General features: G+C 40.5%; 1 protein-coding gene across 1 annotated transcript; it reads right to left on the reverse strand.

The window, feature by feature from the left end:
* Nucleotides 1–553: 553 nt before the first annotated feature.
* Nucleotides 554–17480, reverse strand: sirt1 (sirtuin 1). The gene is given in 10 exon segments (XM_055647179.1): nucleotides 554–3576; nucleotides 8148–8744; nucleotides 9673–9859; nucleotides 10160–10239; nucleotides 11129–11276; nucleotides 12218–12370; nucleotides 14297–14383; nucleotides 14385–14539; nucleotides 15600–15734; nucleotides 17149–17480. Coding segments are annotated over 10 exon segments (2118 nt in total). The 5' UTR covers nucleotides 17417–17480; the 3' UTR covers nucleotides 554–3268.
* Between the last annotated feature and the right edge of the window lie 494 nt (nucleotides 17481–17974).

Here is a 17974-nt window from a genome sequence, read left to right on the forward strand (position 1 = left end):
GTAGTGAGGGGAGCAGAGAGGATCATTGGCGTCTCCCTACCCTCGGTACAAGAACTGTTCCAGAACCGCTGTCTGAAAAAGGCTCTGAGAATAGCTAAGGACACACTGCACCCCCTCCACACACACCTGGATCTTCTGCCATCAGGCAAGAGATATCGTAGCATCAAAGCCCGGACTACCAGACTGCTAAACAGCTTCCTGCCTCAGGCTGTGAGGCTGCTAAACAGTCACTCCACCTGATTCTGCAGCTTTCCACTGACATTTTAATAATTCTGGCACTGGCCACTCAAATCAGCTGCCCTGGACATTAAAATACAGTTAAAACAATCATTAAAATGTTGCTGTTTTACCTGCTTTTAACTATACCGTTTCATCAGGGACTGGATTGTTTTTACTGTTATTATGTGTGAAATGTTTAAGTTTCATGTGCGATGCTCTGGTATTCCCTAGGAAACGTCTTCTCATTTTGCACTGTACAACTGTTGCTTTGCAAGATGACAATAAAGATTGATTGATTGAGACTTAAAAAACCGTTAAAAGATCAAAACCCAAATAATTTAACCAAGAAGATTTATTGCAATATATTATCCATTCAAACACATTTTCACTTTAAAAGCAAATAGAACAGAGACTGTGGTACATGGAACAGGAAGAAATCACAATTTCAGGCAACTCAGTTTAAATTAACAGAACATTTCCTTGAATCACAATGTTCCAACAATAATTGCAAAAAACATCTTTTCTGTAAAAGCTTGCAAATTCAAATTGTAAGATGTTAAAAGTATAAATTAAAAAGTCTGACTAAAAACTGCAGATATGAAATTTATATCAGAAAACAAGTCACCTTTTAATAACTGTTCTTTATAAAACATTTGATTACATTAATGGTTCAATATATACAACAGACAGAAATAATTTGAACACCATACAAGAAAATAATACCTATATAGTAGATTTAACCTATATTCAATACACTATTTAGTTGACCACATCATAGAAGATTTTAGAAAGCATATTTGGGAAGATGAACATACTAATATAAGAACATCTTTGAATTTAAAAGTCAAGTCACAAACATCAAGGCCACAAAGGTAGGGCTCAAAATTTGAGACGCTATTAATCTAGGCATATGCAATTTATCTCTGATATTTTGTACGATTCCCAATTTCAATATCGATGCAAGAAATGTTAATATAACAATGTTGGATAACACTATTACACAGTAAACTGATCAGACATTTTCTATCATTTCACAGGAGCAGAACAAACTGTTCTGGATACTCAAATACAGGGTCGATCCTTGCATATTTCAAAGACAGGGTTACGTGTCGAAATTGAAGTGTTGTTATCACAATAACAGGGCGATTTATACAGGAACAAAAATAAGATATAGCAAAAAATTGCAGATTGTGCAAACTAGTTAATGGAGAAGGTAACTTTGTCCAAATCAAATTCATAAAGGTGCTTTGAATGGTCACATTTAATTCAGACTAGACCAATATGCCAGTAAACTTACTGTAGTTATCCCATTTGTTCTGCATGTAGTCAGTCTCATTTATTTTCAAATAAAATTTTACAAAGGTTTATTTTAAAAAATAAAACAGATACGTATGTGAAATCGTGCAACTTGGATTGGGCAGTTCAAATTTTTTAAATTGGCATGCAAGCAACAATACATTAAACATTTAAAATAAATAATTTAGATTTCCAATACAATGGGAAATTCAAATGTGGGCACATAAAAAGGAACTGGAGCTCAATGCTGAATAAAAATCAGAATTTTAAAAAAAGATGCTGAAAATCAAATATAAATAGAAAATGCTGGAGACACGCAGGAGCTCAGCAGGTATCTGTGGAAAGCAAAGGAGTGTTAATGTTTCAAGTCCTTCATCAGAACTCAAATAAAGGAATTTAGTTAGTTTTAACATAGTAGAAGGGGTGGAAAGATGAATAGGTCAAATGGAACATCTCTAATAGAGCCAGTTACCTGAAGACGCCATTCAACAGTTTGGTTAACGAGAGTGGTTCGAGAGAGAAATCAATGCAATATATAAAAGGTGTTAAATGTAGGTCAGAGCTTGGGAAAATATTATTTGTGTTATCCCTCTAATCAGCCTCATTAACATGGCAATCCTCACCTCACCCTACCAGTTAACCCTTTTGATCGATCCATTCTCCTACAACATAAAACGTTTATTTCTCACGGTGCTGACAAAGGGTCTTTGACCCGAAATATTAAACCTATCTTTTTAGACAAAAGCTGCTTAAGCTATTGAGTGTGCCCTGCATTTTCAGTTTAGAGCTAAATATTCTATAGCATTACTTATTTAATCCTGCAATGGTGTCCAAACATTCGTCTTATTTTTTAAAACATAAATTTTTCACATATTTCTATAAAAACAAAATGTAAGGAACATAAATCTGATATGTACCAAAACTGGACCCAAGCTCCGCAAGGAAACCCTACCAATCGCTATATAAGGCAGCAAATAACTACTAGAGCTATACCTTGTAAAAAAGTTATTTTCACAATTAGAATAGCCCCATTGGGTTCTAATATACAGCTTAAGCTTCATGAAAAATAGTAACCTTGGTGTACAAATTAGCTGCCAGCTCATATCATAGAAAATATTACAGACCGTGTTTATGAGAGAAAATACAAACTGGAAGGAAAATATGCAAAATGCTTAAACAAATTACCCACCATTCCAAAATAAAATCTGCCACATACGATTTAAACTTCCGTTGCAGCTCTAGTCATTGAGATCTCCCATTGCTCTTTGGTCTTTTTACCTGTTCCCTTTTCACCCTTTCCAGCAATTAAATGGCTTTTGAATAGCATACACAAAGTATGTACAGGACATTCATTTCAGCTGGAGGAACTGTATTTAAATAGCTGTACAACTCAACGTAGGTAGACATTAAAATAGTAAACAAATCAACCATTTTGACAGAGAAGAGATTCTCTGACCTGCTCGTTAAAAAAAAGCTTATAGTAAATGCAACATCAATGAACTCAGTGTGTTCAATGGTTGACTTAATATGCAGAATTTTTATTTGGTAAAAGTACCCAATTTAGAGAAAGGTACTTATTGGAGGCCTAGTGTTCTCGCTGTACAAAACAGGCTGAACTAGAAGTTTCAGACTGAGGTTGTGCATGATCATTACAGCCAATGTTCAGGACAGCTCACAGACTATAAAAAGTGTCCTAAAGATAGGCTAATGCTGGTGGATAACTTAATATAATAGTATCATGCAAATGAGCCTCTTATTCCAACAAATTATCATCTTCACATTCACCTTGAATGGAGTTTTCAGTCAACACTTCACTTCCAAAATGCTCACTCTCACCCCCAAAGTACACCCCATCAGCATCATAAGCTTCCTCGTCTATGCCATTATAAAATTCCTCAATATCACTCTCCTCTTCCCCGTCGCCAATACTTCTGCTGCTACAGGACTCATTGTCACTAACACTGTTGCCAGAAGATGAACCTTCATCTCCTTCAGAGTCCGAGTAGACTTCAGCACCATGGAAAATGTAACGATTGGGTGCCAAGAATAGGTATTGGGAATCTGAAAATTAAAATAGATACATATTGTAAAATCACAATGTTAGGAATATACAATATTCATGTGGACCCCGCCCCAACAAATCTCCATGCACAATGTACATAATTTAAATCTTACATGTGTGATCTCCATCATGCACATCTGGGTTACGAAGATAAGCAAGAAAGGTTTAGCTTAGAGATGCAGCACGGAAACAAGCCCTTCAGCCCACAGTTTGCGCTGACCAGTGATTATCCCGTACACTAGCACTATCCTGCATATTAGGGACAATTTACAATTTAAAAAAAATGTTTTTAAACAAAGCCAATGCACCTACAAACCTGTACATCTTCGGAGTATGGAAGGAAACACGCGGTCATGGGGAGAACTTACAAATTCAGTGCAGATAGCAGGATTGAACCCGAGTCTCTGGCGCTGCAAGGCAGCAACTCTACCGCTGTGTCACGCAGGTGGAAACATATATTTATTAATCCACACATGGGAAACCCCAAAGTACAGAAATCAAATCAACAGAAGCAAGCGGTTTGTCCAGTTTTTGTCCCAGCACTATTTATGCAAGCAGAATGTGTATATTCAGGCATTCCCCTACATGCCCAAATTTATTTGCTTATAAAATGCTACTTTGACACACGACAAACAATATAACATGCAAAAAAATGTGTGCAATTCTCTCAACAAACTGAAAGGTTAGAAAGGAAGATTCAAAATAGAAACAGTCATCCTCCGTGAATAAGGATGAAGGCAGCCACATAACTGACCATGAGAAGCAGGATGCGTCCAGTGGGCGGAAGAGGGAAGCATTGTGCATCAATTACAGAAATTATATAATTATGGAAACAGAAATTATCTTATGCAACCAGGAACCCATATGACAAAATGCATCTCTGCAACTACGGTAGGGAACGTTTAAACTCGAATGGACATTGGGAAGGGAGGGAAACATGCAGTGTTCATTGTCCATGTTGGGATCAACAATATATGCAAGAGTAACCAAGTTCAATGCTGCATCATATGCTTGCAAGAATGAGACTGGGATTTCAAGTAAAACTGACAAAGTTCTCCTCACTAACTTCAGAAGATGCCAAAAATCTAAGAGCAATATAGAACAGCACAGCACAAAAACAAGCCCTGCGGCCAACAATGTCTATGAAGATGCTAAGACCATTCTTATCTGCCTGTAAATAATCCATATCCCTCCATATCCAGATGCCCATCCACAAGTCTCTTAAATGCCATGGTCATATTTGCATCAACCACCAATCTAGCAGTGCATTGCAGGCACTCACTTACCTGTGTGAAACAAAAAATTGTCTTGCACATTCCTTTAAATGTTGCTTCTCTCACCTGAAGGCTATGCGCTCCAGTGGCCGACTTTTCCATCCTAGGATAAAGGTTCTGAGTGTCTACCATATCTACGCCTCTCAATTTTAAATACTTCTACCATGTCTCCCCACAATCTCGGGCTATAGACCGGCTGCTGAAGCGGGTGGAGAAATAGCAGATGGCATTTAGCCCGAGCAAGTTTAAGGTGATGCAGTTGAGAGGTTGAATGCAAGAGTATACAGTGAATGACAAGACCCTTAACAGCACTGATGTGCAGGGGGATCATACAATCCATGTTCATAGCCCACCAAAGGTAGATAGGTGGATAAGAAGGTAAATGGTATGCTTGCCTTTATTGGTAGGGGCATCAAATCCAAGAGCCAGGATGCAGCTCTATAAGAGTTAGGTTAGGCAGCATTTGAAGTACTGTGTGCAGTTCAGTGTAGAGGAGATTTATTAGAATGCTGCCTGGATTAGAGGGTTTCAACTATAGTGAGAGATTGGAATTACTTGTATTGTTTTCTGAAACATCAGAGGTTGAGGAGACTTGATAAAAGTATATAAAATTATGCATAATAGGGAAGAGAGTCAGAATCTTTTTCCCCCAGGGTGAAAATGTTTAACACTAGAGGACATAGCTACAAGATGAGAGGGATAAAGTTTAATGGAGATGTGTGGGATTGTTTTTTTTTTTTTTTTTTTTTTTTTTTTTTAAAGTGGTGGGGGCCCGGAACATACCGCCAGGGGTGGTGGTGGAGGCAGATACCAAATTGGCATTTAAGAGACTTTTAGATAGGCATACGGAAGTACAGGGAATAAAGGGACATGGATCATGAGCAATCAGACGGAGCAGCACAGCAGTAGAATTTTGCTAGATATTGTTCTTAGGGCGATCCGAATCAAGGGATATGGGGAGAAAGCAGGAAAGGGGAACTGATTTTGGATGATCAGCCTTGATCATATTCAATGGCGGTGCTGGCTCGAAGGGCCGAATGGCCAACTCCTGTACCTTGTTTCTATTTTTCTAACCGCGTCAGAGACCCAAGTTCGATCCTGACTGTGGGTGCTGTCTGTACGAGTTTGTACATGTCCGTGTGCCCCAGGTCCTCCGGTTTCCTCCCACACTCCAAAGATGTACAAGTTTGTAAGTTAATTGTATTCAATAAAGTTGTAAATTGTCCCTAGTGTATAGGATAGTGCTAGTGTACGAGGCAATTGCTGGTCAGCATAGACAGTAGGCCAAAGGGCCTGTTTCTGCACTGTATCTCTAAAGTCTAAAGATGAGACCAGTTCAGCTGGGCATCATGTTCGGCACAAATATTGTGGGCTGAAGGGCCTATACCCGTACTATGTTCTATGAGTTACACAATCTCAAATTGGCCTCTGCTTCTCCGTTAAAGGTTAGACAGGAGAGGCAAGAGATTAATTAATGATCACCCCCTCCTTAATTCCGACTACTACCAGAAACAGGTATGTGCAAATTAAATTACTAAACACAGCTGTCAATACTCATACATTGGGCCATGTCAACCAAGCTACTTTAGCAGTTATGACCATTTCACTCTTGAAAGTTGGTCACTGATTTCCAGCCTTTGATATTCCCAGATGTCGAGCCCTGAACTCCTCTTGAAAATGAATCTTAGTCTTTGCTTTTGTAACCGGCAAACTATGCAACAACGATGAAGGGTCTCCGACTTGGTGAAATCCTGTGACGGAACACAGACTTTGCCAAGAGGATGGTGTGATGCAGAAACATGTTCATAGTAGAAAAGCCATGTGTTCATCAGCATCATGACCAGGTAAAGTGTTTAAGTAATTTAAAACCCTTAGATTAGTGAGCCTTGGTTCTCTACACACCCTCCCAGCTTCTCTACACAAGAAACTCAATGCTTAGATCAGCTCATTAAACCAATTCTCTATAGCTGGACTAAATTAACACAAATCTTTGTTCTATATTCACTATGGCATTTCGGACATTGGTTGAATATAGAACAAAGCCATATGACCTCTAGTAGAATTGGGTTACAATAAATCAACCGTTCATCACAACTAACAATGGATAAAACACTCAGCTAAAGTCAAGCCAGTGATCAGAACAGGTAAGCAGAACAGCATGCAAGACAGGCATGGTTGGTGAAAGGAGAAACCTGATGATTGGTTCTGATTTCCCTTAAACCCAATTGATTTCTCAAAGCAGGAAGGTATCCTGGCTGCATATCAGATTCCCTGTGGGAATTTCACCTACCAAGAATGAGCTTCAATTGTACAAGAACAGGATAATGCTAGCATCCAAAGATGCAGCAGGTGGCTCAAGTGCCAATGAAGATTTTGACTGAGGAATCAACCGAGAGCAAGGCATTCATCAGATAAATAATGTGCCAACTAGAGAGAGAAAAAAGACTAACAATGCCTTCTCTCCACTATAGAGGGATCTCACTTTCTTTATTGTCACTCTCCTGACCTCCAGATCTGTGAAATGTTTTCTGTACCCTTGCTATCAAGCAGTGGACATGGTTGTTAAGTGTGAACCGGATGGAAGCATGGGGATGAGAAATGAAACAATACGTTGAAAACACACATGTAGACATACCAAGATTTCCATAACAGGTTTTCATTTCACAGGACTACATACACCCAATTTGTTGAGCCATACACCAACCCAACTACATGGAAACGCTGTTACCGGTCCCAAGTGTGTTTCTTTGCTAGGGAATCAAGAGTCTGAGTTTTGCCACGGTCCTTCCCAACAGCCTCATACATATCAACATTGCTCACTAAAAAGTGGTAAAATCCATTAGCGTGTATGAAGATCAATCACATGGTCTTTGACATGCGTTGACGTAGTCTTGACTGCAAATACCACGCATGCTGGCTGCTGCTCTCAATAGGGACAAAGAATAGCATCTATTGGCACTATATTACTAGAAAATAGCTGGTAAGCAGCAGGTTGAATGACCCATTCAATTACCCTTCCAACTAACATTTGCACGTGTACGTACGAGTCATGGCTTTTAGTCAAGCATTCAGAAAATAATTGGTGATTGATCACAAAATGGGGTTGGTATTAAAAAGGTGAATTCTGCTTCAAATTTATATATCAGCCAACAAAGATTTATTTGACTACTTAACTGGGAAGTCATTGGGTATCTGAGCCTTAGTATCCGCCCATTGTTGGTCTGTTATTTACACTCTATGTCCACTTAAAAAAGTACAAAATGTGAATTTGGAGTTACATATACAATGAGACTTACCAGACAATCGCCTACTGATTTGTTCTTTTGGAAATTTAATGCTCCAGCCTTTTTTGAAAGTTTCTTTAGCATATCTTATGTCACTTGGAACATGATGTTCATTATCTGGGCAATTTTCCTCAATGGGATGAGTAATATTTGCATCTGTGCCATGATCCCCTGTGGTTTCTGCCACAGGAGATGTACTTTCCTTCTTCTGTATAGTTTCTGGCTCGGGTTCCTCTGAATTTTCCTTAGTACAACTTGTAGTAGATTCCACAGAAGGTTCATAACTTGTAGCTGCAGAATCTTTACTTGCTGCCAACTTGCAGTTCTCTACTTCTTGCTCATATGAACTAGAATCTTCTGTTAAAACTGGAGGAGTAGGAGGGATATCCAACTGCTGATGCTTTAAATCTTTTTGCAATCGTGGGGGTTTTTCTGTGATTTCTGTCAGTTTAACTGGATTACCACAAAGTTCTTCAAATTCGCCACCCAAACGATGAAACAGCTCATTAATGACAACATCACAATCACCCAAAAGCTCAACATCAAAGTTAAGATGATTCAAAGGCTCCCTATTAATTAGCACCTGAGGCACATGATGGGGTATAGAACCTGCAAATATATCAATTAAAAATAAAATAGTACTGATTAATAAAATGTAAAAATATAGAATTATGCAACTAATTTAAATGTTTCCAGCATGCATTAAAAAAGGTCAATATTTCAAACTGCGCCAGTTTTGATTCACAGGAATTTCTGTGAAAGAAAACATTGATTTCACTCGATTCCTTTTTTTCTTGTTCCTGCTTCATAGCCCGTGTGCTGATTTAAGAGCAAAAAAGTATAATTCTTAGAATGTGACAAATTCCGATTATACCACCCTCACAGGAAACTGTCGTCACAGGAAACTGTCGTTTTTAAAATTTTTCTGCCAAGCCTTTTTTTTTTTTTGTATAAATCGATTTTAGCTTGATTTTGTAAAAAGCCTATACTTCAAATTTCAACTTGGCTTAACTTGCAGATTGATCCTCTAGATGTCCAGCCATTTTCCTCCGAGGAGTTCCAGCATCTATTATTTGTTATATATACTGTTTACAGATAATATTTAGAATTTTTTATATTTTTTATATTTTTAATTAACTAAAAACAGGATAGTAAAAAAAATTATGCACCAACTTAATACCAAAATAAATGTGCAAGACAGTTTCTCCTTATTCAACTTATGAACATCTGTAAGAATGGAACCCGTTCTGAACTAGGGACAGCCTGTATACTATTTTGCACTCAAAGTGCAAGAAAGGAGAGATTACTGAATAATAAGCCACACATTATTGACTTGCGACTGTCAATATTTGAACATATTTTACGATTTTAGTTTTTTTGAGAACTCTGCTAATCATGATGAAGGGTCACTTATTTTGATAGCTATGTGTAGCATTTTGTTTGGAATGTTCGTTGACACCAACATTTATTAAAACACTATTATACCCGACATGTCCCAAGAATCCCATGAGCTTAATTAATAGGTTATGATTCTTACTTGGTATGAGGGCCACTGGCCGGACTTTTAGTGAAGATCCAATTACAATTAGAAGGTCGACCTCATCCTTGTCGTACTTCATGCTCCTGTGAAATTGCTCGGGTAGGTTTTCACCAAAAAACACAATATCTGGCTTCATAATGGCAAGAGGAATTTCAGGAGGGCACTTTGGACAGTGGGGAACAACCTAAAAAGAGCACAACAAACAATCTGCTGGAAGAAGTGGATTTTGCAGCATCAATTCCAGCCAAAATCCTGCATCAGGACAGAATGTAGATTGCAGACGTGGTGGGGAAAGGGGGAGAAAGCAATCACATTCTTATGAGACAGGGTGGGAAGAGGTATAAATGATGTCACTGTAAATAATGGATAGTTCCCCCCCACCCGCGAGATGGAGAAATCGAGTAAAGGGAGAGAAGTGTCAATGATCCCCGATTCAACATACCAGAAATTGGTGCTTTCAATTACATGACTTGGAAAACATTACCTGATTGAATACTTCTTCTCTAATTGCTTCACAATCAACCTTGTATTTGCACATCAGACAAGAGGCCATTGCAAATGAACCTAAGTAAAACATTCAGAAAACATTAAAACTGCAAGGTTCATAATTCAGAATTAAATTATTTTGAAAAAATTAGGGAAAGGAGCAGAAAGGAAGCAAATCTAAAGCCATGAATAAACTAGATGGCACCCCAACAACACTTGTCAATATTTCATTTATAGAATTTGTACCAACACGCCCCGAAATATGGAAAATCCATCCCCAAATAAAACATTGTTTTTTTGTTTTTTTAAAAAATCAAATCCTGAATGCTGGTTCTCCTTTATTAAGCTATGACTGTCCTAAGCTTAACTTGATGGCGCAGGGCACATCAGACAATATTGTGTCCCATTCTCTAAAGCCAAAAATGTTTGCAATAAAACAAACTATTTTGGCAAAATCAAGAAAAAAAGATATTTAACCATTCATCGGGATACAATATGGATCCACAATGATCATACCTTCCAATTCACTTGAAAAGCACTGGAAATAGATTACATGCTTGCCCAACATCTACCAGCCTATAAACCCAGCACAATAAATGAAGCCATGCAACAACAAAAAGATCTTTGAGCCTTTGCGAGGATTGAGAGTTAGATACATAGAAAATAGGTGCAGGAGTAGGCTATTCGGCCCTTCGAGCCTGCACCGCCATTCAATATGATCATGGCTGATCATCCAACTCAGTATCCCGTACCTGCCTTCTTTCCATACCCCCTGATCCCTTTAGCCACAAGGGCCACAATGAGTTTGTGCTTAAGAGGTCAATGCACTCCCAACTAGAATTTTCGGGTTAATATTTAAGGTTTTTTTTGTTTTTTAAAGATCTGCCGAACACGACTGGAAACTGATGTTAAAATAAGAGGAAAAACTCATTCAGCTACTTAGCTGCAGACATTTTCTTCTACTAACCATGGCACTCAACAATCCTACGAATGCCAGCAACTTGTTCCAGGGTATCTATGTTCTGGGTGTAGTTCCGAAGTAGTTTCTCCTGTTTATCCAGCAAGGCAATAAATTTGTGACAAAGTGATGGCTGGAATTGACCAGGATAAATCTCCTGCAAAATAAAAACAGGTGGAATTACCCTCTCGCACACATTCTAGCAATATCAATTTGAACAAACAGACTTCTGAAAAGTCTCATTTTAATGGGCATAAAAATTCAAAAATGTGGAATAAGTACATTCCTCTTCAATAATGTTAGCAATCAATCATTTCCATTAATATTATTACAGATTGAGAGAATTGGCAGATGGAATACAGTATAGCAAAGTGTTGAAATGTGCATTTTCATAGTAGAAATAAAGGCGTGGACTGTTTTCTAAATGGGGAGAAAATTCAGAAAATGAGAAATGTTGGGCCCCATATCTTAGGAACAATGTTCTGGACAGCTGGTTTTGGAAATGAAACAAAGAAGACATGGGAAAAGCAGGTGCTCTAGGGAAGAAGGGAAGTTGTGCTCAATATTATGCAACAGTTCTGCATTAGTGGATAGCAAAACTGGACAAAGTAGTTGTGCTAGCATCAAGTTGGGGGGTGGGGGGGGGAGGGATTAATTATTTCATTTATTAATATCACTAAGAAAATTAGAGAAGGAAACAACTGCAGATGGATTAATTGATATGATAGTAGAGTTTGATATCCATATCCTCCATGTGCGTACAGTAGAGTAATAATGCTGCAGTATGCACAGCTGAGCAATTAAACATAAGAAATCTATTTGAGGGAAGGCTAAAGTCAATACTGACGTAAATTTAAATCAGAATAGAACAGTTCCACACAAAGAAAGTGAAATTGTCAATAGTATTGATGGAAACGGCATTGGAGGAACTATGGAGGAAGAATCGTACGGCATAATATTTCAATATTTATATTAATAATGTGCAATTCGATGACGTGCTTTATAAACATTGTTTCCTCGATTTCTCATCTCTGCCTCTCACCTTAAATTAATGGTGCCCGATTTCTCAACATTTTCAAACAAAGCATAATTATTTACCTTGGCAAACTTAAAAAATGGTCTGGGGTCTTTTCTGAAGTACTCAATGTCAAACATGGCGTGAGGATCTGGTAGGTCTGGAAAGTCAACTGCCAATCTAGCATAAATCCCATCTCTTGATCTGAAGTCTGGTATTCCACATGAAACAGAAACCTAGAAAAGTGCATCAAGCCCAATTTATTGATCAATTGAAGTCAAAATAATGTTCATTTTATTTATTCCTCCATTACAATAAAGTTACAATTTTGCCAAAGAAAATGGAACTTGAATTCAAGCGCCCAAGCTAAGTTTCCAACCATCAGAACGGTAAAAGCCAGGGAAATTGTGTCTTATAACACAACCATACAAGTTGAAGTGATTAAAATGGTAATGGTCATACTAATGGCATTAAATGTACACATACTACAAAATAAAATACAAAGCTATCAAAGTGGCAAATGTTATAAGTATGTATAAGTTTCCTTTATTGGCATTCAGACCTTTTTACGGTCTGAATGAAATTTTGTGCCTTGCAGTCATAACATAGAATAAAATACCAAAAACACACAATAAACACAGATTTAACATCCACCACAGTGAGTCCACCAGGCACCTCCTCACTGTGATGGAAGGCAAAAGTCTTAAAGTTCTTGTCCCTTCCCTTCTTTTTCTCCCTCTGCGCTGAGGCGATCCAGGCTTCCGATGTTGTGACCCCGCCAGGTGATGGTAAGTAAGTCAGTCCCGCGGCTGAATCCGAGCCCCGCGAACGGGCCGGTTCAAACTCCGCGGCCTGGGGCGGTCGAAGCTGCCGCCATCCAGTCCAGCGGATGAAGCTGTTGTTACGGGAGCTCCGGAAAAACCTGTGACCGGCGAGCTCCCGATGATGTCGTCCACTGGGCCCGCAGCCGAGCCTCCAAAGTGGGGTCGCCGCCGCCGCAACAGGCCCAAAGTCAGGTCGCTGCCGCCGGATGGCCGACACAGCGTCGAAGTCTGCCAGCCTTGCTTTGGTAAGTCCTGGCTGGCTCTTCCTCCGAAGCCTCGAGGTTGGTCTCAGTTGGAGGCCGTCAGCTCCGCTATTAGGCCTCAACGGAGACGGGGGATACGACAAGAAAAGGTCGCATCCCCCCCCCCCCCCCCGAAGGAAGACACCAAAAACATGTACACGCACGCACACACACACGCACTAAATTAACTAAAACAGGACAAAAGAAAACAACAACAAAAAAAGAAAAAAAGAGACGGACTGCAGGCGAGCCGCAGCTGCTAGGTCAGCGCCGTCACTTCCGGAGTTTTGCTTTGATCCAATTTTTCAAATCTTTTTCGCAACCATAATTTGAATGTTGTGATTTTATACTTTTCTTCCTTGTTTCTCCCATCACCATTTAATGGCTCAGTTATGAAGCCAGGAACTCGAGCAATTTAATACAGCAAAATCCTTAGCTCCTCCTTAGGAACAATTAATCAATTGATTTAAAAAAGACAAAGTGCTGGAGTAATTCAGCAGGTCAGGTAGCATCTCTGGAGATCACGAATAGGTGATGTTTTGGATTATGACCCTTGTTCAGACCAGCATCTGCAGTTTCTTGCATCTTGCATCAATTGTTTTTGTCCATTTCAGTAGCACCTCTGCTGATTATGGTGTTAGTAAAGGTACTATAAATAAGCTATTGGAAATCGAGTTCAGACGCACATGCACTTCACACTTGGGATGCACTAATACTCCTCCTTTTTGTCTTATTGACTAATGCAGAATCTAGAGAAGTGTTGAAACCACCAGATCCTTCCAAGTTGTCAACATAATGTTAATAGAATGGCCGATAACCAGAAACGTTTTTGGCAAACCAACACAAAACAAACCTTGTGTAGGAAGGAACTGCAGATGCTGGTTCAAACCAAAGATAGACAAAAAATGCTGGAGTAACTCATCAGGACAGGCAATAATGTCACGTCAACCACGTGTACCGAAAAGACACCCATTCCTTCTTTCCCGAGATGCTGTATTAATCCAGCATCTTGTGTCTATAAAACAAATCTTAATTTATTGTTCATTAATGTTCACAACTTTAATAGGATCACTAAACCCCATCATTTAACACATACCCCAGCTCCAGTGAGGATCATGATTTTCTTGCTTTCCTTCAAGATTCTCACCACATCCTCCAAGGAATTAATATCTTTGCGCTTTTTTCCGCTTTGGTGGCTCTGACAAAATATTGAGAACAATCTGCCAGAGTGTCATGTCGTCCAGATCTGATGGAGGACTGTTCCCTCGCAATAGATCCTTCAGGATAGACCGTGGGTCTGTACCCAACATAAGATGTTGCTGGACAAAACTATATGGACCTAGTTGGAAAGTTAAAAATGAAAAAATTAAAACTTTAATAATTTAAGCATAAAAGAGTGTGAATATAAGCAACATTTCCATTCAACTCACCACAGATGTTCCATCTTATCATTACCCCATGATTCCTTTTGAAAAAATAAACCCATGGACACGTTAAAGCTTACACTCCTGCCATTAATGCCTCTGGGTAAACATAGCAAATGGGGTTTATTGAAATCAGTTTCCGTAGGGAATAAATGATTTTATAATCTAGGAAATTAACAATGAAGAGGTTGCCTTTGACCATAATTCTTCCCAACAAAATGCTGGAAAAACAGAAACTTGCATACAACAATTCAAGAAATATGCCATGACATTTCCTAGGAGTGCAACCAAGCCAAGAAGAATAGACACACTAGGAACTACAGATGTTGCAATCTTGAACTAAGTACAAAGCGCTGGAGGAACTCAGCGAGTGAGGGAGCCTTTGTCAACTTTTCAGGTTGGGACCATTCTTCCATGCAGAAGGAGGGAGAAATCTGGAAAAGGGTGGTAGGAAAAAGCCTGATAAGTGATAAGTAGATATGGGGTTGGGGGAAGGTTAGCAGATGTGTGCAGTTGGTGACAAAAGCAAGAGTTGAAAAAGACACAAAAGGGCATCAGATAAGAAGCGAAGAGGCATGAAACTTAAAGTTAGGAGGAGGGTTATAGGTGGAAAGAGACATCTCCCGACTGGGCATGTCATCATATTGTGGAGAAAAGTTTTGTTACATTGAGATAACTCCAATTTCAAAGTAAAAATTATGAATCTATGATGAGGAAAATCTGAAATCTCAAAAATGGTCTGTGCTTATATAATGCCCATCATCTTATTAATAGTGATCATACTTAAAAAAATGGTTGATGACAGGGCTGTGCGTAACATTGGGTACAATCAGATTGAGATACATAAACAAATTAACAACAGACATAATTAGGGTAGCAAAATAACCTGGCTTGCAAGCACTATATTTTTCTACCAGTCAATGAAATTTAAATAATTGAGCAAGAAATAATCTCCAATTACATATTAAACATTACCTATCCGAGCATGAGGGGTCCAGTCACTTGAGCTGGCGTGAGAGGTTTTGTCATCTTCATCACTTTCCCACGAGCGAATCCCATTTGGAATAACTTCCTCAGGAGCAGCATTTCCTGAATACACAGATACACCATCTGAAATTTGAAAATGCAACTACTATGAAACAATATCTTGGGTAATAACAAACAAGAGATTTATCGTGTTCACAGCAACCATTCACAGTGGCAAGAGAATCTTAAATCTTTAACAGATTCATAGCTCCAGGTTTATCTAGAATTTCCCGTCCATTTCTGGACAGTGAGGATTCCTGTGAGAAACATTTTGCTGGTTCCCACCCTCTACACAGCATCCGACATGGCCAAGTACCCTCCAATTGAGACGTGAAGAAAATTGATCAGCAGAGTATACTGACATGTATGCCCTGGCAACATGGTGACAGGGGTTCACTGTAGTCAGAGCAATCAAGATGTTAAACCAAGGCTGGTTGATTGTACGAGTTCTTACGCAGGACAATTTGACCCGGTGTCATAGAAGCACAGAAACAGTCCCTACGGCTCAACTTGTCTATGCCAACCAAGATGCCCCATTGATGCTAGTCCGACTTGCTCCCATTTGGCCCATACGCCACTAAACCTTTACTTTTGATGTAGCTGTCCAAATGTCTTTCAAATATAAAATCGAACCGGTCACATCTACCTCCTCTGGCCGCCAGTTCCATATACCCACAATCCTCCCTGTGAAAATGTTGCCCCTCTCACCTTAAGACTATGTCCTCTTTCTTTGGCTCTTGATTCCCCCAATTTGGACAGAGTAAGTACATTTACTCTATCTATTCCCCATAATCTTATATACCTCTGTAGGATCACGCTTCCACCTCCTGCGCTCCAAAGAATAAACCCCTAGCCTGCCTAACCTCTACTTAGAACAATACATCGCAGGGATGGGCCCCTTTGCACACAATGTTTGTGCAAAACATGACTCCACGTTAAACTGATCTCTTTTGCCTGTACATGATCCATATCTCTCTATTCATTGCATTTCCATGCGTCAATTTCAAATCTTTAAGTGCACCACTATCATATCTGCCTCCTCCACCAACCACAACAGTGCATTCCAGGCCCTCACCACTCCGTGTAAAAAAAAAAAAATGTTTTCCCTTTAAAACTTGCCCCGCACATCTCCTCCTTTCCTAAACTACCTCCCCCTCCTCATTTCCCTCCAACCCCAACCCATCCACTCCTGCCAACCCAATCACTCCCATCTCCTGACCCTTCCCTTCACCTCCTCCTCCTCTGCCGACTAGCCCCTTCCTCCTCCAACTGACCCCTCCTCCCCTTGCCCCTCTTCTCCCGACGTCCCCCCCCCCCCCCCCTCCTCCTCTCCCACCCCCCCCCCCCCCCCCCCCCCCTAAATCCCAACAGCGCCCTCCGCTCCCAACCCCCCACTTCTCTCACCCACCCCTTTCTCCTCTCCCAACCCATAACCTTACACCTCCCCTTTTGCCACCCCACCCGGCTGCTCTCCCAGCGCCGCCCGGGAAACCGCTACCTCTGGCAGCAGAGGGCGAGGAGCCGCTCTCGGGGCCCTCGCTCCGGGGATCATTGTTTCCCGGAGCCGACCCGGAGGCCTGGCGCTCGTCGTCCGCCGCTATCCACCCCAGTCCTTCCTCCGGCGGCTCTTCAGCGGAGGCGGAGGCGGCGACGGCGACGGCGACCGTGGCGTCTCCACCGTCCAGGCGGGACTTTTTGGCGAGCTGGCCGAGATCCAGGTCGTAGTTGTCGGCCGCACGATCCCGTCGCCCGCCCGCCTCCGCCATCTTCGCAGATATTTAAACGGAATCACGTGACGGCGCCGGCGAGGGTCAGGGGTCAACCGGGGTGAACAACAACAAACAAACAAACACCCGAGATAGACACAACATTGCTGGAGTAACTCAGCGTCCCCGGAGAGAAGCCCTTCTTCAGTCAGGGGAGAGGGAGACGAGAGATATGGAAGGGTAAGAGGTGTAAAAACGACAGATCAAAGGAGGGGGTTCACTGCTGATGCAGGACACCGCTCAGGGAAACGAAATTTCGGTCAGACCGAAAGGTCTGAATGACAAATCAATTCAATTCAATACATGACCCGCAGGTTCTCAGTATCATCCCGATTGCAGCTTCTCCAACATCAGCAGTCTCTTATCAAAATCATTTAGCATGAAACGGGTAATTCTGCCCACAACGTTCACACACACCAGCAAGCACCCATCCGCATTGATCTCGTTTTCCTGCACATGCAAATACTTGTCTCATCACTTAAATGCTGCTCTCTGCTTTCATCACCTGGTGGGTGAAAATAGTCCCTCTCAGATCCCCTAACCTTTTATCTATATCCT

This window comes from Leucoraja erinacea, chromosome 15, assembly GCF_028641065.1.
Source record: "Leucoraja erinacea ecotype New England chromosome 15, Leri_hhj_1, whole genome shotgun sequence".
Lineage (NCBI taxonomy): Eukaryota > Metazoa > Chordata > Chondrichthyes > Rajiformes > Rajidae > Leucoraja > Leucoraja erinaceus.